This window comes from Colias philodice, chromosome 1 (genome assembly GCF_061535455.1).
Source record: "Colias philodice isolate Cphi_HAF_F1 chromosome 1, ilColPhil1 Martin Lab GWU primary, whole genome shotgun sequence".
NCBI classification, from domain to species: domain Eukaryota; kingdom Metazoa; phylum Arthropoda; class Insecta; order Lepidoptera; family Pieridae; genus Colias; species Colias philodice.
In genome coordinates, this window is record NC_143086.1 from 9,825,437 (window position 1) to 9,848,067 (window position 22,631).

The following is a 22,631-nucleotide window of genomic DNA, read 5'->3' on the forward strand; positions in this document are numbered from 1 at the left end:
GATGGCGCCCATTGCCTGCCAGATGTTCCTCCCAGAAGCAAGAAGATCACTCCAGCTGTGCACCACAAGCCCAGCAAGTCACGCAGCTCTGGCCGCAGCGATGGAAGTCAGCCGGGACCGTCCCGTCAGCTCACACTGGACCCGTTCCCGAGCCAGTCGCACGTCATCGATATGGACGACAGCACAGGACTTGAAGACTTAGAGCGCAACATTGCTAATCTAGAGCGCTCTCTACAAAACAGTGACACAATTATTGATGTGGAATCGGAAGATGAATCCCGCACAAGGAAAATCAAATCAGTGGGAAAACGCTTCCTAAGGTTTGTATTTTTTAATTTAAGATCTTTGTCTTATTGTTAATTTTACTGTGAGTGTGACCGAATAATTCTTTTTAGACGCGGATTGTCGGTTGGGACCGAACGTACCGTTAACACTAAGCGTTCGTCAACACTTAAGACTATGCGAAGCTTCATTCGCCTGGGTAAAAGTCGTCTTAATGAGAGCAGTGGCGAAGAAGAACAAGGTCTTCTTGACCTGCCTGGGCCTTCCACTGAGCCCGACGGACTTTACAGTCAGACTTCTATGTCATCTGAAGATTTGTTGGTAGATCTACACTCACCAGAGGTGGAAACGCCGAAGACAAAGAAAATGTGAGTACCTTCTAGGAAATTTACTAAAAATTATAAAATATTGTAGAGCTTTTATTCAGCGCAATATATTTTCACAGTCCAATCATTTACATATGAATGAGGTATTATGGCTAGACTTGCTTCCATGCAGCGTTTTATAAAATCGTTTTCTTTACCTTAGGCGAGTCGCTTTGGATATGGCTGGCCCCTCGGCTCTAAAAGCCGCAGATTTCCAAATTTGCATCACCGTGATTGAAGCTCGTCAGCTCGCAGGGCTGAATATGGACCCCGTCGTATGCGTCCAGGTTGGAGACCAGAGAAAATATACAAGCGTGAAGGAGAGCACTAATTGCCCCTACTACAATGAAGTAAGTATAGCATATTTTTTCATTAATTGTATGCAGGATAAGTAATGTCCTGAAAATGACATACACATATGTAGGTATAATTTAACGAATTGCCTACAGTTATTATCCCATATATTTATTATTTATTGGTTATCATAGATAGGTATGCTAATATCCAATCAATTATAAACATTAAACGACACATCATTGTGTTTATGACAAAAAAGCTATGAAAGCATTATATTAGATTTATTAATGAAATTCCATGACAACATAATCTGCTATCACACCTGCTGGCTGCTTGGCGCATATATACCTCTTAATTCATAAACCTTGTAATATCTCAGTCGGTAAAATATAATCCTATTCTGATTGAAATGGATATATGGAGTTTAAAGCGCTCAATCATTTATACGAAGCGTTATTGAACTTATTAGTAGGAATATCAGTTCCAGGTGATAATCATTCTTCACATACCATCTCATCATCGTAAAATGTTCATTGCGAGATAGTGCAACCTACGGAAGCAATAAAATGACGATCGGAAAGTACCTCACACGCCTCCATCTTTTATAGTGTGTTTGTCTTAAATAAAATAAGGCTTTTCGTATTCGAGGTTGACCGAATCTTATTGGAATCTAAAATGAATACTCTTGGGCTATTTACATGATTGATCGACTTATACGCTCAGGGCAAAACTACTTTGATTTGTATTATCCCATCCTGAGAGTTGAAAGATGTATCGAAACATCCGACGTATAAACAAAATTGTGTTCGACTCTAGGGTATAAGGATATGCTAAAACTTGTACTTGAAATGGAATTGAATAACACATAAAAGATGTTTACTTTAAAAGTGAAACAAGTAGAAGGATAGCTCTCGTAGATAAATGTAAATTTATTCAAACGTTGTGAACAGTATCTTATTATGAGGATTAAATAGTACGTAAATATTACAAAAGACGATTATACCCCAGTCTCCATGTCATCGAAGTTGCGTTAGTCTGATAGTTTGCATGGAGGTGGCACCGTATCAGTATGTTGAATAAAAACAAAAAAATGTTCTTGAACGCGTTAAATTAGAGTTAAGTGAACCGAACGTAGCTCACTCAAAATGGCTATAAAATACGGAACAAGGGAAAACCCGGATCAGCTTTTTGAAACGCTATATGAAAAAATCAACCCGTCAGATAGTCTCTACAATTTATTTTATAACGCGTTTTCTAGAACAAATTGCTATTGAACACTATTGTAGGTGTATTATCAATTCTCAAAGCTTGTAATTGAATATTCATTGTCAATATTTTATTGCTCTTGGCAACTAGACCGGGAGATACTGACACAAAATTTCGAGTCATTTGTAACAGGATGGCGGTTCTACAGGGGTCTTAGTACGCAATGACAAAAAGAAAAACGATGGCGTGAACGCTGGTACCGGCGGCTTAGTCGCGTGGGCGTTAGTCGAACTCGTCGGAAAATAGCGAAAGTCAAACGATTTGTAACAGTATGGCACTTATTTTTCCTGTAAGTTTGAGGATCAACAAATATAAATACAAAATTTCAAAGATCTAAGTGTTGGAAATCCTCACTTATATAAATTAATAATAAATTAAGTTTTCAAGTATAACAGCACTTTTTCCCCCTACTAGAAGTATGGCAAATATAATAATGGTCACATTTTATCAAATACTCTCCAAAAATCCAAATGCAATACTGGTACAAAAAGTTTGGCGAAATAAAAATTTTTTGCAGATTTTCGGCGGTATGGCGACCATTTGGAATCGTCCGAAAAGTATGGCATGGCGATTTCCGTAAATGGCTGCACGACGATAGTTACCTGTGCAAAAGTTAGCCTGGTACAAATGATTGAATGATTGTTTTATTTAAATCAACACATTCGCGTCGGTATGGCGGGCTGTAAGTCACACCGGAAAAGTATGGCATGACACTACCGCCTACTACTTTTTTATGGGCTATCGGTAAATTCTAAAATTTTTGTGTTACAAATCGTTTGACTTTCGCTATTTTTCCGACGAGTTCGACAAACGCCCACGCGACTAAGACACCGGTACCAGCGTTCACACCATCATTTTTCTTTTTGTCATTGCGTACTAAGACCCCTGTAGAACCGCCATCCTTGTTACAAATGACTCGAAATTTTGTGTCAGTATCTCCCGGTCTAAACGCTGTTATACAAATGTAACAAATAGATGTTCTTACACAAGTTGATTGAATTCTCTATTTGTTTTATTACTGAGCAATTTTGTATTCCATTGTGAAAAATCTTTTCATCTTTAAGAAGGCACAATCCGTCATAATGCATGGGAAGTAAATTGTACGTTCTATTATGCATACAATCATTCTAAACATCTAAAACAATTCGGAGATATTTAATATACCTATAATATGTAAGTTCCTTATTGTAAGGTGGTTAAAAATCTAGGTGTTCATCTCGACCAAACATTATCGTGGTCTCACCACCTACAAGAGATCAGTCGTAAGGTGTATGCAGCATCGGGTACTCTTCGGCGTCTACGTAACTTTTTGCCTATGACAACAAAAATTATGTTAGCTCAATCCCTTCTCTTCTCTATCCTTGACTATGCGGATGTGTGTTTTCCTGACCTTACGGTTGAGAATATGGAGAAACTTGAGCGTCTGCAAAATCTTTTAATTCGATTTGTATTCGGCCTTCGCAAATTCGACCATGTCTCTATCTATCGCAGACGCCTCAAGTGGCTCCCTATTCGCCTCCGATATCATCTCCACTGCCTTCAATTACTATACCGTATCCTTTTCGATCCTTCCACTCCTTCCTACCTTAAGAATAACTTCATTTTTCAACACTGCGAAAACTACTCTCTTCGATCAGCTGACAAACTTATTTTGTGTATTCCCTCTCATCGCACCAATTTTTATGCGGGTTCTTTTGCTGTCTCTGCCGTCAAGTTATGGAACTCCCTACCTTTAAAAATCAGACTTGCTCCTTCCTTATCCTCTTTTAAACATCATGTCCGTAATCATTTCCTCTTAACTGCCTATAATTCGGATTAGTTTATGTAGTATACTTCTATTTAGACATTTATATTTATTTATTTATATTATATATATATTTATATAGTTACTACTATGTAGTATGCATATGTGTATGTATGTATGTGTATATATTTTATTGTATTCTTTTATTATTTCTACCCTATTCTAAAAATATGTTTTTATTTTGTCTTACAACATTTTGCGCTTCTTTGCCTTTCTCCCCGTGGTTGCCTGGCAGAGATCACTGCATAGTGATAAGGCCGCCCTTTGTGCTTTTTTAATCTTATTTTTGTAACCTTTATGTATATTTTGTTTCTTGCACAATAAAGTGTTAAATAAATAAATATGTAGTTACGAAATTTTTGGGTTTGACAGATTTGGGTTGTTAGAGCGTTATGAAGAATTTTATAAGATACTAGATTTCCGCCCGCGGCTTAGCTCGCGCAGTCAAAGAAAAACCCGCATAGTTCCCGTTCCCGTCGGATTTCCGGGATTGTGTCATTTTCCCGGGATAAAAAGTAGCCTATGTCCTTTCTCGGGTATCAAAATGTCTCCATACCAAATTTCATGAAAATTGGTTCAGTAGTTTAGGCGTGATTGAGTAACAGACAGACAGACAGAGTTACTTTCGCATTTATAATATTACTATGGATTTCATAAGATAATATAGTCTATTAAAATACAAATTATATGATTAAACTCATTAATAATTTAATTATAATACATTAATAATTATAATATTATTCATTCTAATTATATACATAATATATACCTAATACCAAAGTATTTTATTATTCTAATGTCCCTATTTTGTATCTAGATCTGGATTAATTCTTTGTTACTCTCTAATCCAGTCAGTCTCAGCGAGAAAGGTTTTTAAAAGGATAGCCATGTGCAGACTAATTAGATAAAATTCTTTTCCCGATCCCAAGCAAAACAAATTAAAAATTGAGTTTTTTCCTTGAATCTTGATGCAGGAAAACAAGCTTATCTGTATAATAAGTTTACTTCAGAAACATCATTATTTTGTGGAAACGGGTTGTAAGAAAAGTATTATTAAATCACGATTGTAATTTAAAAAAGAACACTAAAAATTATTTAGTATGTATAAATAAACGATGCATATTTAATGTTAATAATTTATTATCTTTTCCCCATAGTATTTCGTCTTCGACTTCCACATGCCGCCCATCATGCTATTCGACAAGATAATCACGTTATCGGTAAGTTCACACTAGAATTAATCTGTGCAAATTTACATCCATAGATAGCATAGAGCAATATAGCTTTTCATATAGGTACATTTCGTTGACCGTTTTTTATAGTTATGGTATGTATATTTTATATTTTGCCTGGCGAATTATTTATTCAAAAATGCTGATAGAGATGTTGTCTGTCTTTAAAAGCTGGTAGATGTTTACCTCTGCTTTTCGGAGGTATCACTAATAAACAAATAATTGAGTAGGTCAGGACAGTGCAAAAAAGCCAAGCGGTAGTAAAAATGTTAATTAATTTTGAAGAACACTAAATACTAAAATACTTTAAATACATTTCACCAAAATTTACATGAATTCGCTGATTACGGTTACTTCATAAAATTTTAATAACGGAATTTTGCATTTGCGAATTTTATAACGAAAAAGTAAAAAATACATCGGCTCTTTATTAAAAACCTCCATTCAATTACGTTATTTTCATTTTTAACTCGAATAAGTGAGGCATGATAAAATGTTTCTGTGGTAATCAATTTTTCAGCTGTTTCAACATTCTCATTCAATAGATTATTATTGTTGTACCTTATTATTTATTTTATTTAATTGCTTGCGAAAGGAGGTCAAATTAAACTTTAAGTTTAACTGGGTCTTGTAAATTTGAGGCAATTATGGAAATTTATCTGTTATTTCCAAGCTTCATTATGAAAATCTACTAAAGTTATTTTTAATTGTGGTTATTTTAGTTCCACTCGATTATATTCAATTGTGTTGCTACCGATCTTTACCAGCTTCACAATTATTAACAATAATTGTTTAATCATTTTCGGTCGTAAAAACTCCATTTTTTTGGTCTTTTTCAACTTAATTTCATAGTAATAATTAAATTAATATGTCAGATATTAGATATTAACAGTGATGCAAAATATGCCCTGTGTGTACTTACTACTTCTATGTAAATTAATATCTTAATATGCATATATACAGATAGTATATTTTTAACAAAAAATGTTTGTATTCGCTTACATTATTTTATCCATATCATTCGTTGAATAAATAATGGTGTCACGCCTGTCCTGCACTGATTTGACACCGGTGCGCAGGCGGATAGAATTTATCTTATATATAAAAATGAATCGCAAAATGTGTTGGTAAGCGCATAACTCGAGAACGGCTGAACCGATTTCGATAATTCTTTTTTTATTATATTCCTTGAAGTACGAGGATGGTTCTTACGTAGAGAAAACGTAAACATGTACCACGGGCGAAGCCGGGGCGGACCGCTAGTATTATTATAATAATACAAGCTGTTCGGTCTGGCTCCGTCCGTGTACACGTTTTTGTATATTTTTCAAATGTTTCACTGTGATCCGTTAAGGCGCTAGTTATAAATTATTTTGTGCACATAAAAATTTCTATGGGTATCTCTTAGTTCATTTTCTCATATAGTCTTCTAACAACAATTTGTTAAAGCCATGTTAAAGCAGTTCTCCATAAAGTTAAATTAGAGAATAGACAACTCGTAAGACCTTTACTCAAATGCTACCACTTATAGCTACGTGGCAACCATTATCTCAAAAAATTTCAATAAGCTTACTAATTTGGGCATCATATGCATACGTAACGCAATGTTAAAAGTTAATCCAAATACAAAGACCCGTTTTCATGTCACATACAACACGAGCCTATTCTCTATTCTGTATTCGTATAGCGTCTCAGAGTTGAGCTTTCCCCAATAAAGTGGAAAAGCAAGGCTCAACTTCCGAACAATATGCATAAAGAAGAATAACAAAGGTGCAGGAGCAATTCTATACATGACCCTGCATTATTTATTAAAAAAATGAGCTAAGCACTGGATGTCAGAGATATGTCTAAATTATCGAAATAGTAGCAAGTTATTCCCAAAAAATTACGACATTGGGCCTTTTTATCCTTAAAAAGCCGGGAAAGTTCTTGTATCACCACCAGTGCAGTGTTACTAGTGTTTATGGGCGGTGGTGATCACTTAACGTCAGGTGGCCCACCTTACTCTTACATAAAGAAGCAAGGTTAGGTCATGGGGATCATAGACACGATTTAACTCTTATTATTATTTTCTCATATTAAAGTATTGGTTATAGATTAAGTTACTGTACTAGGTACAAATGAGAGAGCGAATTTTTTTGCGAAATCGAAGTTTAATCATAATAAAGCATCCCAATAAAACTCAGTTGCAGAATATGATAAATGGTTAATTTCTTGAAAAATTTGCGTGAATAAACTTCACTCTAAAGTGTCAACTTGTGATATATTTATTAGGTACCACTTATTACTAAGTAGTGAATACTAAACTAGTCTGACAACTACAAATTAAATACAGCAGCATTATGACCAAATTATTACCAACACATTATAAATTGACCATTATTTTATTTATAAGTCTTCATTGTGATATTGTAATATAAAATAGCATTGGTAAATCTCTTTTATATAAGCATAATTAAAAATATATATATTTTATACAATAATTCCTGTGCACCGTTAATTTAAAAAAATGAAAAAGGAAATAATTCACAGTTGTAAGGTTTCATCACCTATTTATAAAATCATTGAAGCGTAAATAGAAAAGTTTACGCGCTGCAAACTGTAAAATTGCAACATTCGTTATAAGTCTACAGATACACTTTACAATGATACTGCTAGAGTTACACGTTTTGCACCTGTGAAGTTGTATCATGTTTTATGTATTTATTTTGCTATGCAGTTATAGATTAATTAAACAAGAAATCATAATTATATTTGATACATTTAGAAAGAAAGACACATTTACAATTACATAAGTATACAAACTATTATTTAGGTAACACCACAGACTAATAATAATATACTACGTATACAAGTAACACGTTTCACATTGGTATACCGAGTAAAGGCAAAATAACGATAAAAGTTTAATCAGTTAAGCAAAAAACTTTGATTTAAGATTGACATCGTAAAAACATGTCCCGTGCAAAATAATATCTGTTACAGGTTCTACATTCTCGGAATTTTCTTCGTGCTAACAAGCTCCTGGGCAATTTCAAATTAGACGTCGCCACGGTTTGGAACCAGCCAGGTGAGTTTCGACCTTAAACCTTTTTTTATAGAATTCATATTGCAGAGTTTCTCATGTGTACGTTTAAAAAATAGGTACATCATTTAGTATTGTGTGAGGTAATTGGGGTTACGTATTTTCTATGTTATATGTGGTGTTAGACTGTATATAATATTTAAGTAGACGAATATAGGTGAAACTATGGCTAATTTTCAATACTGCTAAGTTTTATGTAGAGTCTATATAGATATCTAGAGTTTGCGATTTCTTGTATAAAGTGATTTACTTGTAACACATTAAGTAGATATTGTATAGGTACAAAAAGTTCTTAAGTCTAGTAATGTACTCAATAATAATTGAAATACTTAAATTAAATTTTTGAATATGCTTTGAAACAGAAAATTATCATTTAAGTCGAGGAAAATTGTAAATAGAACGAGTTTTGTGTTTTATTTCTGCAATCCAATGCTTTTGGGGAGGCATTTTTGGAGAATGGAATCTCCTGGCTCCTGCATTCCAACATCGTATTAAATAAACACGAAAAGAAAACAAGATTGCAACCTTTGAAATTTACAATTAAATAAGACTATAAAAACTAATAAAACAGATGAAATTACGATAAATTAACCTAAATAAAGTGTAATCTTAAATCTAATTAACGAACATTGGAAGTATGCACTAATGAATATAACAACAAAGTAAAAATTCATAAAGGATAGCTTTTAAATTATGCAATTTTATGGAGAACAACTCCTTTGTAAGCTTAAACGAAAAAAAATTACAGTTAACACAAGGCTGGTATAAGCGCCTTATAGTATCGTCCACGTCGTTTGCAGGAACTCAACAAAGACATTATTGTATGACATTATTAAAAATCCTTAGAAGAGATAATTTATAAAGACAGGAATTTCATCCTACACATTTTTCTTATAATAACACAATATGAAAGGCTAGCTTCAGACGTAAAATGCATGCAATAATAATGTATAATAAACTGTTATTAACTTTCAGTTCATTTGAGCTTGGAATTCGCTGCAACCGTGTAGGTTGTTATATTAATAGTACAATGTATAATTAATGAAAATTAATACACTGGAGTAATATGAAATTCTCACATTATAAGGATTAATCTGAGACAGGCAATATAATTATAACATAATAGCTATAGATAACAGTCAATTTATAGAATAAACATACTAGCTATTTAGTATAAAATATCTTGGTAGATAGGCAAAATAAATCAATGAATTAAAAATTAATTCAATAAACGCTAAAAATTAAATTAGAAAGTAAAATTAAAACGCCCTTGAACTAAAACCACCAAACAGACGTGAAAATAACGTAACTTTGTTCTGATTATTCCCGCCAAATCCCTTTGATACGTGAGCACTGAGCACACAAAGAGTTAGCTTCAACGAGATAATAATATAATCGGTATTACATACCTAGTGGCCACTTGTCCTGTTTAACTCATCTCTTCCAGACAGGTGAGATAAATATGTTAACAAAGGCGATAATCGTGCCCCAAATAAACACACAAATTCCTCAATTAATTTTGAGTCTAAATTTCAAAGCACGAAATATGATTTGTAATAATAATATTATAATATGTATTATTAACAATAATGGCGTAGTCTAGATAATATTATGAAGAGGTAAGAGAAAGCATTGCATTTTTTAATTAGGTACTTATGTGGTTTAATTGTGACTACCTATAGGAAAATCACTATACATTGAGTGGAATAAAATAATTCAATTTTTGATAATTTGAAACATCAATATTCGCATCAGTTTCATAATAACAACTAATCTATAAAAGTATCTAATAAACCAGCGTAATAGGATGTAAACACTAAACAGTGCAAAATAAGTTGAATGGAGTCAAACATTAAAGCGCGTCACACACAACCCGAAATTTTGTGGGTCATTTGTAACAGGATGGCGGTTCTACAGGGGTCTTAGTACGCAATGACAAAAAGAAAAATGATGGTCAGAACGCTGATACCGGATGCCTTAAGATACTATAATATAAAATATTACCGTATCTTAACATAAAATATTATAGTATCTTCACCGTGTGTGACGCGCTTTATTCTATAAACTATTTTCTACCTACGATACGTCCCATAAAAGTTTAATACGACTTTTTAATACAACAATCGTTGAAAGGTGTCTTTTATAAAAGTCTTTTCCGACATATTACATTGTCGTCGCAGCGAATGAGAATAAGCAGCTAAACCTGTTGTCGACTTTGATCTCCCTGTTCTATCTCCGTAGTATGAAGAAAATAGGAAGTATTGTTCTGAGAAAATGTTTTTAAGTTTGCTTCAATTCTTTCCTGGCTTATTTATGGTTGGATGCAACTGACAAAGCTACATTTATATTGTAAAAAGGCTTAAGAGAGCTTGTTTTATAAATAAAATCTCAGTGTCATGGGAATGGACACATCCTTTACGACACATTGAAAATTAAAGTTATCAGAACGTAAACCGATTTTATTCGTGAAATTGCAAGTTTTATCAAAATGATTTTCTATCAATCTATCTTTACCCCGCGGCCCGCACAGGGAGAACTCATAAGTCATAACATTTTAAGATAACGTAGGTAGCTAATAAAAAAACTAAGTTTTCCTAACCACTTTCAGATCTCATTAGAAAACCAAATCGTGTTATGGATAAAAGCGTAGCTGAAGGTTATTTATTTTATTTTAATATTATGCAGGTCGCTATTTTATCTAAGAACCTCTATTGAAAACATACGAAAGCTTTCAACGTGTGACTAAAGTTTTAAAACGATGATATTTTTTTGCCATGCTGTTAAACCTTTTAAACTAACTTATTATTATTAAATACGATGAATGTTTACTAAACATCAGTTAGTAGTAAACATCAGTCTAGGTTATATAAATAATACCAATAATTCGCCTGCAAAATAAAGGTCTCTGGGTAATAAAATTGCGCTAATCACTACATAGTATACAATATATACAAATATATATATACAATATATACAAAGTCGCTTTCTCTGTCCCTATGTCCCTATGCCCCTATGTATGCTTTTAAATCTTTAAAACTACGGAACGGATTTTGATGCGGTTTTTTTTAATAGATAGATTCAAGAGGAAGGTTTTTTAGTATATAATTTATTAAGTTTTAGACAAAGCGGGCGAAGCCGCGGGCGGAAAGCTAGTATAGAATATAATTTATTAGTGTCTATGAAAGCTTTTAAGAAAACGGCTTCCTCTTGTTTATTTTATATTCAGTGAAAGTCGAGTCTTCGCAGCCTTTTAATCTCTAACTGACGCAGCAATTAAATTGCTAATGTTTATAAATATTCACAAAAATGTTAATAACTTGCGTCGTAGCAACGTGTTTATTTTTAATTACTACATTAATTATTGTAGAAATACTTTTTTACCCTGATACTTTTTCGTAATCTTTTTTATTCATAAATTCGTGTTTATGTTTAACGTTTATGAAGTGGTTTTCAACTGAATGGACCCGTATAAATAAATAAATTAAATTTAAATAAATCAATATGTCAGGACATTTTTCACACACGGCACGATCTGATCTCATACTAAGCTTTTCGCTTGTGTTATGGAAACCAGGGTGTGACTGGCTAATTCATATTATTATTGCTATAAACATGGCTGTTTATTGCGATCATAATATGAATTTGTCAGTCAGTTCAATTCACGGCGTAATCTGTCTGGAAATAAGAGGTCATAATACGGCCCCAGATAGCTGATGAATTGCTATAATTTTGAAATATATATAGATAAATAGAATTCAAATTGCTATGCTAAAGCGAATATATTTATATGCAAAGCGAAGTTATGCTTGACTATCTATGGGATTACATTCAAATGTAATAGAATATGTCATCCAAGGAAATAACCCAATTATCCCGTGTAACAAACAAGCTTGGGCGTTAGTTAGCATGACAAGATGTTTGTTCAATTAAATTATAAATGTAAAGATTTAGAGAAGTATTTCTCTAAATGACTTCTTATTATTGCTTGTATAGCGATTCATTTTTCAATTGGAAATGAAGTTGTATGTTAAATTGAATCAATATAAGTCAATGTATTTAAAAATAGATTAACATATCGCGTTATTAATGTAAAAATAGAATTAATGATGGAAAAAATATATTTTAAGTATTTCTGTATTTTCAAGGACCCAAGTCTAATTTAATACCAATATGTAAATAAAAAAACTTTGTCACTTAAGAAAGCTTTTAGAACAAAAGTACTGTAAAGAAGATATTGAGTAGTATTAATAATAATTGGATAAATAATTGAATAGAATGAAACTGAATAATTTAAAATACTTCAAAGCTGATAAAGACTGAAGTTATGATTAGTTCAGAGAAACTTTTCGATAAGATGAACTTTTATGTTGGGATTTTCCGATTCCCATAATAGATCCATACTAATATTATAAATGCAAAAGTAACTCTGTCTGTCTGTCTGTTACTCAATCACGCCTTAACTACTGAACCAATTTGCATGAAATTTGGATTTGGAATATTTTGATACCCGAGAAAGGACATAGGAAAGGTTTTATCCCGGAAATCCCACGGGAAAGGGAACTATGCGGGTTTTTTTCGTTGTTAAATAGGTGCCATACGCAATTTTTTATTTCAAAATAATATAACTTACAAAGTCTACTCAATTGCTAACTTGTTAGTATTATATTGTAATCTATTTAAATTGACTTCAGGGTAGAAAGATACATTGAAAACAACATTGAATAACAAGATTATAAATGTTTTTCATCAAAACTTAGTTTTATTATGATACATATTGGATTTTATTGTATTAATACATTGTGCCATGATAAATTAGTCGATACTAGCCAAAAAATAAATATTTTCTTTAAAAGCAATGCGAAATAATATAACTCTTATTTTGGCCTTAGTAAACCAAAGATGCCTCGATCTTCAGTGAAATAAAGTTCTTAGATTATTTGAGTGTCCCTTGGGCTTCAAATGTTGTTTGCGACAGTTTCGTTGATCGATCTGTCTTACTTTTACTCAGTAAAACATAGCTCCTGCATTATGCTACTTTATCATTGTTTCCCAGATACAGTTCTCTGTACATATGAATTTCCGGCATATTTCTGGAATATTCTCCGTGTAGTCTGTAATATTAAACAAACCATTCTGACAAAGAATTACAAAGCTGTAACTATTAGTGAAACTGCTGGGTTCTAAATGTGTAATATTTTGTCGTAGATCGCCAGTTCTACCACAAATGGGCACTTCTCACGGACCCGGACGACATAACAGCAGGGCCAAAGGGCTACTTAAAATGCGACATAAGTGTTATCGGCAAAGGTGACCAAGTAAAAGTTCCACCCAAGAGTGAAAAAGACGAAGATGATATAGAAGCGTTAGTATATACCAAGTATATACACATAAAATTTTAAAATTGACATTTCTAGATCCTAATATTGTTTATTCAAATACGCAATGATCTAATGTAGCAGGACTTTATTACCTATAAATCTCGCAGTTATTGGTCATAAACATTGAAATCCAGGTGATTTCAATGAAAGTATAAACCTTGTGTTTTAAAATTAAAATTTCTTTGGGAGCGAAATAATACAATAAAGTAATTTGTTTTGTAGAAACTTGCTTCTCCCTGATGGCGTGCCAATTGAACGGCAAAGAGCTCGATTCATTGTCAAAATACACAAAGCAGATGGTTTGCCGAAAATGGATTCTTCCATACTCGCAAATATAAAAAGCGCCTTTACCGGTGAAAGCCAGGATATAATAGATCCTTACGTGCAAGTTTGCTTTGCAGGGATGACGGTAAGGATTAAACAAACAATAATTTCTTTAGAAACAATTTCTTTGTGTACAGTCATACAAAGAAAGAGAATTCTTTTATAAATCAAAAAGTTTCAAATATAACCTTTAAACTCTTCTATAGGGTAAAACATCAGTACAGAAGAATTGTTGCACCCCAGTTTGGAATGAACAAATCGTGTTCACTGAAATGTTCCCGCCGTTGTGCCAACGTCTCAAGATTCAGCTGAGGGACAATGTGCCCATACACCCGAGCATTATTGCCACACATTTCATAGATTTAAAAACGATCTCGCATGATGGCGAAAGAGGTAAAACTTAACATTCAATTACTAGTATTTATGTACTTAACGTTTTTTCTTAGAGCATTCTTAATGCTCTAGAATTTTTTGATAATAATACTTAATAATTATACTTTTTAATAGGATTCTTGCCAACTTTTGGTCCAGCCTATATTTATTTATATGGGTCAACTCGCGACTGTGGTCTATTGGATCAATCCTCCAATTTGAATAAGGGTATGGGTGAGGGTGTGTCATACAGAGCAAGGTAAATAAGATTTCTTTCACTTGCTGGATTAATCTAATAACAAATTAATATTTTGATGAAACATTAATTTTGATTAATTTAATGACAGAGTTAGTTACATTATGAAATGATTATACTAATAGTAATACAACATATTATTACGATAAAAAATTGCTATATACAAACCATTCAAAGTATTGATCATTCGATTGAATACTGAGTTCCTTGTTATGCTTATTTTTTGTTTCCAATCTGCACCTATTTTAAGTGATTCTCCGTAGCACAGATATTATATAATGAACTCACAAAACTATTGAACTTGTAGGATTTTGATTTCAATAAGGACGGAGATAATAGACAACTTCGAAACTCCATCCTCGGAAGTGGAGGTGGAATCAATAATGCCAATAAATGAATTGGCATTCGAGAAAAATGAAGAATTTTTCTTATTCGCGAGCGTTTTCGATGCTAACATGATCGACAAAAGTATTTCGGACAAACCTATTCATTTCGAGTTGAGCATCGGCAATGCCGGAAATTCTTTGGATGGTCCTCACGCGTCTATGAGGAGACCACAAGATTTAGCGGTAGAATCGCTGGGTAAGATTACAAACAAAAGACAATGAAATAGTTGTGCCATTATATCCGACATACACGACAATCATTAAATACGTTGTAAAATTATTTTAGATGACTTAAATGCCGACACGGGCTATTGGCAGAGTACCACTCCTGATGTGAAGCCACAGACGACTGACAGATATTATTATTTCCTACCATATTGGGATACTAAGCAATGTATGCACGTTCGTAGCATTTGGCCCGATCATCGTCGCCGTATGTATAACTCCAACATGCTCAACTACATAATTGACTTATTGGTAAGTTTGGTAAACACTTTATTTTCATCTATTTTACTAGGTACTTAGATGTCCTATTAATAAAAAAAATGTTTGTAACTCACAGGAAGAAGGGATCACTGATGCAGAAATGTCTTTAAAAACAAATGGGAGTCTGGACAATACGTCTCTAGCAGCTTTAAAGTCAGTTATGGAAACAGTTACTATTCACTGTGCAAAGTATATTGAATACATGAGTAGTAATCAGCCTATCGGAAATACGAAGCTTGATCGGGAGAGGCAAAAATTGTGCATACACGAAATAGTGAGTTTTTCGTTTAACCTATTTGAACTTTACACATTGTTATTCAGCGTTATAACACAATGTTATTACTTGAATAAAACTTCTAATCGATATCGCGTTTCAGGAACAACTCGCTAATTTAGCACGCACGCTTAAAGCTGTTATTACAAGACACTCAGTCAAGGACCGCCTCAGAACGGCATTTTCCTATTTGAATCGATTGAGATATTTGTGCGAAGATGTAAGTCTAATTACTTTTCTTTTTTTATCTATTTTCTTACTTAAAAACTTACTTTCTATTTGTACTTTGTAGTCGCAACATGCAATGCCAGACATATTTATTTGGATGATAAGTAACGGTAAACGTGTGGCTTACCAGCGTATCCCGGCTAGAGACATAATTTATTCAGATAGGCCCGATGAAGTGGGTCGGCTTTGTGGAAAGATGCAAACATTGTTTCTTAAGGTAATGGAAAATTTAACCATTTGCTATTTGTATTGTATGTGAATGAATTTATATAAATAAATAATATCTAGAATCCTAAATAATATAATAATTATAATATAATATTATTTGACTTATATTATATACTGAATTATCTATGTCTATTATTTAATTAATTAATTAATCGAATTATCTATTCTTTTTTTATCTTTTTGATACGCCCTCGCTTTTTAACAATGTCTATCACGTCCTTTATTTTTATGGTTGCCGGGAAGAGATTGCTTTTAAGCAATAAGGCCGCCTATTGTACACTTTTCAATTTTTATGTTTTCATTTATTTTAAATTCCTGATAAATGTACAATGAAGTGTCATAAATAAATAAAAATAAATAAAATCCTATGTTATACTTTAAAACAAAGAAATTTATACATTCTATTTTTATATAAATTTAGTGGCCGGGAAAAAAAGCATCCGCGCCGAGTGGTTGGTCAGTTCCTGCCAAAATAGAAGTGTATCTTTGGCTCGGGCTTTTGCAAGACAAAAAGCATTTTATCGACGGATTGCCGGGTGGCTATTCACTTAGCACTGAACTGAAAAATGTTGACAGGCCTCGCGCTAATCCACCAACGAATATATTTTACACCGAGAGACACGTAGGTTTTTTTAGAAAAATATTTGTATTCCTATTAGATTTTCTTTTCAATTTTTAGAATGTATGCATAAATAATAGGAAGTAACTATAACTATAATACTTTTCAGAAATTCCAAATGCGAGCGTATATCTACCAAGCCAGATCATTAATAGGATCTGATGCTTCGGGTCTATCTGATCCCTTCGCACGAGTTGTTATAGGAGATTGCTCTGCTACGACGCAAGTCATCGACGAGACTTTAAGTCCGACTTGGGATGAATTACTCCTATTTGATGACATATTGCTATACAGCTCAATCGATCAAATAAAAAAATACCCACCAACTATAGCAATTGAAATATTCGATCAAGATAAAGTTGGAAAATCAGAATTCATTGGTCGAGCTTTGGCACGACCACATATTAAATCTCTGTCGGAGAAATATGAAAAACCTGAATTCCCACCTCGGCTAGAGTGGCACACAATACTTCGAGGAGGCGATGCTGCGGGAGAGCTCTTGGCTACCTTTGAGCTTTTGGAGGTGCCATTAAAACAAGGTGTTCCCGAATTACCTGAACTCCCAGATCCTAGGGAACCAAATGGAAAACCACCAATCGATGCCAATAAAGGCCCAATTCTTCCCGTACCAGTGGGAATACGCCCAACTCTATCAAAATATCGTATAGAAATATTGTTTTGGGGTTTGCGCAACTTGAAACGTGTTCATCTGCTATCCGTTGATAAACCAAGGGTTGACATAGAATGTGCTGGTCATTTAATATACTCATCTGTTATACAAAATTCCAAACGCAATCCTAACTTCACAAGTCCGGTAAAATTCATTGATGTTGAACTGCCAGATCAGGATTTATATCGACCTCCCTTGACGATCCGTGTTTTAGATTGCCGCAGCTTTGGCAGAGTGACACTAGTTGGAACACATACTATTAATTCGATTCATAAATATATGTACACCCCCATGAGCAAGCGTGAAAAAGAACTTGAGGACCGTAAAAAGTCATTGATTCAATTACAAAATGTAGACTTGCATGCGAATCGTATAGTTCAGGATGATATTATTATGACTACTGACGAAAGAGATAGCTGTCCTCTTCTAATACATGACTTCCAAGGAACAGCTTCTTATGGATCAAGCGCTACTTCTCCTATGCGTAAAAAGGCACCAGGCTATGCGAAACGTGAACTCAGCAGGAGGAGAAAACCAAGTTCCGAATCATCCGGTGAAGAGGATGACAGTAGCAAAGATTGGTGGACAAAATATTTCGCATCCGTAGAAAAGATGATAGAAGAAGAAAAAGAACACAAGAGAGAAAGGCAAGGTTTATTACAGCCCTGCCAACTAAGCTATGTTGACGAAACACAGTCTCCTCGAGATGAAGCCCACTCACCGCGATCTGAACGCAACAGACGCCGTCGCACTACATCGCCAAAACCGAGTCCAACTATAACCAACAGTTATGAAATACCTACCAGCACATTGGCCAAAGTAAGTATAACTGATAAAGAAACGTTTTAATAGTGATTGTAGATATCAATAGGAGTAGTATATAAAAAGTATCTATTATTGTATTTTATTATTTACCGTCAATTGTAAATATCTCTCAAACATATACCTAAATTTCTAAAACAGGTATATCCACACGAGCTTGAGGCTGTACCAGAGTATGAAGAGTTTAAAGATTGGCTGCACTCATTTGACTTATACCGTGGAAAAAAGACGGGTGATGAGGCTGAAGATGAAAGTAGAGTTGTTGGTACATTTAAGGTAATTTTTTGTTGGTAATATACTCAGATTGCTTTATCTATCCTTCTATTGAAAATTAAATAAAATAAAATTTTATTTTAACCTTTAGGGAGCACTAAAAGTTTACAAATGGCCACTGTCTAAAGAAGCTGAAGAAAACACCGTCATGGGATTTGATCCAAATTCTGGATACTTCCATAACGTACCCAGTAATGAGCCAATACATGTTTTGATAAGAGTTTACATTGTCAAGGCTACAGATCTACATCCTATGGATTTTAATGGAAAAGCCGATCCTTACATAGTTCTTCATCTAGGATCACGTAAATTTAGTGACAAGGAGCATTATCAATCCAAACAACTCAATCCAGTATTTGGTAGATGTTTTGAAACAGAAGCTACTTTTCCTCATGATTCTATGCTTACAATACAAGTTCTTGATTGGGATTTGTTAGGAAAAGATGATTTGATTGGTGAGACAAAAATCGATCTAGAGAACAGATTTTATAGCCGTCACCGTGCAACTTGTGGATTACCGATGAAATATGAAGAGTAAGTACTTATGTACATTCCTTTAGCTAAAATAAACCTTTGTAATCCGAACTTACTAAAAACGACTAATGCCTCTTTATGCTTACTAACACTAACTAACCATTTTAGAGAGGGATTTAACCGCTGGCGCGATGCAATGAAGCCAACACAAATTTTGGCTAAACTATGCAAAGATATCAAAATAGACGCGCCGATATATGAATATGGCCGGGTTAGGATTGGGCGTACCATTTTCAACATGTCCATGGATGATCCCGAATTGTTCACTAATCCCGACACAATTCAAGAGCAGATGGCATTGAATGTCCTCCGTCGTTGGCACGAGGTCCCCCGCCTTGGGACACATCTTGTCGTTGAACATGTAGAAACGCGACCCCTTTATAATCCCAATAAGCCGGGTAAGATTAAATAACAATAATTATTTCAAATGTATACAAATTCACATACAATTGGCGGGTTTGTGGATAATATCCACGTAGCACCATTTTTGAAAAATCTAAAATAATAAAGAGTATGTTTTAATGTTAGTCTGCTGTTTTTCTTGATTTTAGTCAATATCAATTAACGATACTAGGTACTTATTAATTACTTTAAATCAATCAAGTTTAGGACCTAAATAATAACAACTAGGTACAAACAAAGTAGCACTGTCGGGTGATCGTTGAATCTGATCAAATACGAACCAAAGCAGTTGATATTTTATTCATTCATTTACACAGGTATCGAACAAGGACGCCTAGAAATGTGGGTTGATATGTTCCCAATGGATATGCCACTCCCTGGACAGCCTGTAAACATCTCTCCCAGGAAACCAAAATCTTACGAAATGAGAGTCATTATTTGGAACACTGATGATGTTGTTCTTGAAGACGATGCATTCTTTACTGGCGAAAAGATGTCTGATATCTACGTGAAAGGGTATATAACTTATTTTTTTAATAATACAAAATATACAGAGTAATATTATTTATTATACAGAGTAATATATTGTAGGGTTATAACTCTAACAAAGAAGATATTCAACAATGACAATTCAAATATTGTATTGTTCTAATTCATTCATTCATGTTCATTCGTTTATCTTGTAGGTGGCTGAAAGGTCCTGATGATTGTCAAAGCACTGACATTCACTACCGCTCACTAACTGGAGAAGGAAATTTCAACTGGCGTTTCATTTACCCCTTCGACTACTTGGAGGCTGAAGAACGTATAGTGATAACGCGCAAGGAATCGGTATTCTCATGGGATGAAACTGAATGTAAAATTCCAGCTCGGCTAGAATTGCAAGTTTGGGATGCTGATCACTTCTCGGCTGATGACTTTTTGGGTACGTAACTGTTAATATTTTCTTTAGTTTAGTAACTGTTCATTACTTAAGTTAATTTCAGTTAACATATTTAAAAAAACAACAAAATTAATCAATTAATAAATAGTTCAGTAATACAAATTGTATTGTAATAAGTACATTTTAGAAAGTTCAGTAATCCTTTCCTTTTCCCTTATGGTTTTCATATTATGTTACAGGGGCTTTGACTCTAGATCTGAACCGTTTCCCGCGGGGTGCAAAGTCTTCCAAGCTTTGCACATTGGACATGCTACGAAATGATGGTACCGTGCCAATGGTGAACATTTTCAAACAAAAGCGTATTAAAGGCTGGTGGCCTTTCTATACTAAACGTGACAATGAAGAAATGGAACTTACTGGAAAAGTAGAGGCTGAAATCCATCTTCTTACTCGTGAAGAAGCCGAGAAAGTACCAGCTGGATTGGGACGCAATGAACCAGACCCATTGGAAAAACCAAAGTAAGTACCCTTTAAAATCTTTCAGTGTTCAAGAAACAATTCGTAGTAGCTAACATAGCACACAGCTATATGAAAATCTTTTTACCTGAGTATATTTAACAATTAAAACCACAAGTAGGTTGATATATTAAATGCAGATATTACTATGCTATGCTATATTACTAGTAAAAAAAGTAATTGGTAAATATTTTCTTTTATAGTCGGCCAGACGCGTCCTTCATGTGGTTTTTGAATCCGCTGAAGTCTGTGCGCTACATACTGTGGCACAACTACAAGTGGACAATCGTTAAAATGATGTTTGTAGCCGGCGTGGCTCTGATGATCTTTTTAGTCATCTACGCTGTTCCCGGATACACAGTCAAGAAATTCCTCGGTGCTTAAACGGATGATTGTATTGTTAAACATATCAATTTGGAGGACTTATGAAAATTGTTTTATTGTTATCTATTTAAAGTAGAGATTAAGATTGAAAGTCTCGCCTACGAGCCTCTTTTAACTATAGCGCTACATTCTGACAAGCCAATTTAAAAACAATATCCGCCTCTCAGAAGAAGATCAGCAAAATTTCTCCCGCATTAAAATCGACGAATAACACTTAAACCAGCCTTAGTCTGGTTTAAGTGTCACGCCGACCGTCATATGGACTGCTTCGCGCAGATCGGTCTGTAATCTGTATTAAGGTTAGAGAGCGTTATAAAGTAATGCGAAGGGGTCTGTATAGACCGCCGCAGCCTGCACGGTGCATGCCGTGCGAACCGCTGCGCTGTTCGATATGCCATGACTGATAATAATGCGCGGAGACGTGCGCTCCGCCCGATACCAAACGATTATCACAGGCAGAGGCGCGCGAGCAGCGGTGGCTAGCGCGGGGATAGCTCCGCGCTATCCGCGCCAACAGCTGTCGTCCGTACCGACTTCTCCGCATTTAAAACGCTACCTAACCTAAATACAGACCGATCTGTGCGGAGCGGTCCGTATTGACGGTCGGCGTGATACTTAAACCAGCCTAGGGCTGGTTTTAGTGTTATTTGTCGACTGTAATCCGGGAGCCATTTTCCTATTACATATAAGTTATAACTATAAAATTCTTCATCTCAAATCATCATCTTGACTATTTGTGAAATTATTATTACACAATTATTTTACCATCCTAACTTTCGTTAATACATCATTGTATGTTTTTATGTCTAAAGTTCATTGTAAGGTCAAAATTGGACGCTTCTTTATTTTTAAACAGAAAATGCGAGCAGCTCTTATAATCTCTACTTTATATACTTATTATATAACTATGTATGTATAAATTGTATAAAATAATTACAACTAATATATATTATCTCTATCTTTTTTGTGGCCTGCTAAAACTGTGAAGCCTTAATATATACGTATATTTAACTTCTTATAGTTAGAATTTGATGAAATTTATCTAGAACAAAGAAATTGTATCGGTATATAGAGCTAGGCTTTATACAACTTGGTGTAAGATATATGAACTTTAAGATTTGACCGAATTGGTGATACTTTATGAAAGTTATAGAAACGGTTTTGATGAATATAAATATAATTTACCGGATACAAAGTAAAAATTTAGATTGCGAAACAGCAAGTAAGTGCTGGTATGATGTATTTTTCTATTTAATATGATTTAG

The 22,631-nt window shown here is 34.1% G+C and overlaps 1 protein-coding gene across 1 annotated transcript; it reads left to right on the forward strand.

Annotated features, from left to right (window-relative positions):
- Positions 1-816: 816 nt before the first annotated feature.
- On the forward strand, positions 817-21,476 carry LOC149491298 (otoferlin-like). The gene is made up of 21 exons (XM_089715099.1): positions 817-997; positions 5,172-5,234; positions 8,232-8,316; positions 13,537-13,693; positions 13,932-14,118; positions 14,240-14,426; positions 14,541-14,664; positions 14,969-15,243; positions 15,334-15,524; positions 15,610-15,807; positions 15,911-16,027; positions 16,100-16,252; positions 16,685-16,885; positions 16,992-18,371; positions 18,516-18,650; positions 18,739-19,181; positions 19,290-19,579; positions 19,901-20,099; positions 20,270-20,508; positions 20,706-20,985; positions 21,186-21,476. Exons 1-21 carry the CDS (start codon positions 827-829, stop codon positions 21,364-21,366), a joined length of 5,256 nt encoding a protein of 1,751 aa, XP_089571225.1. The 5' UTR covers positions 817-826; the 3' UTR covers positions 21,367-21,476.
- The last annotated feature ends 1,155 nt before the right edge of the window (positions 21,477-22,631 follow it).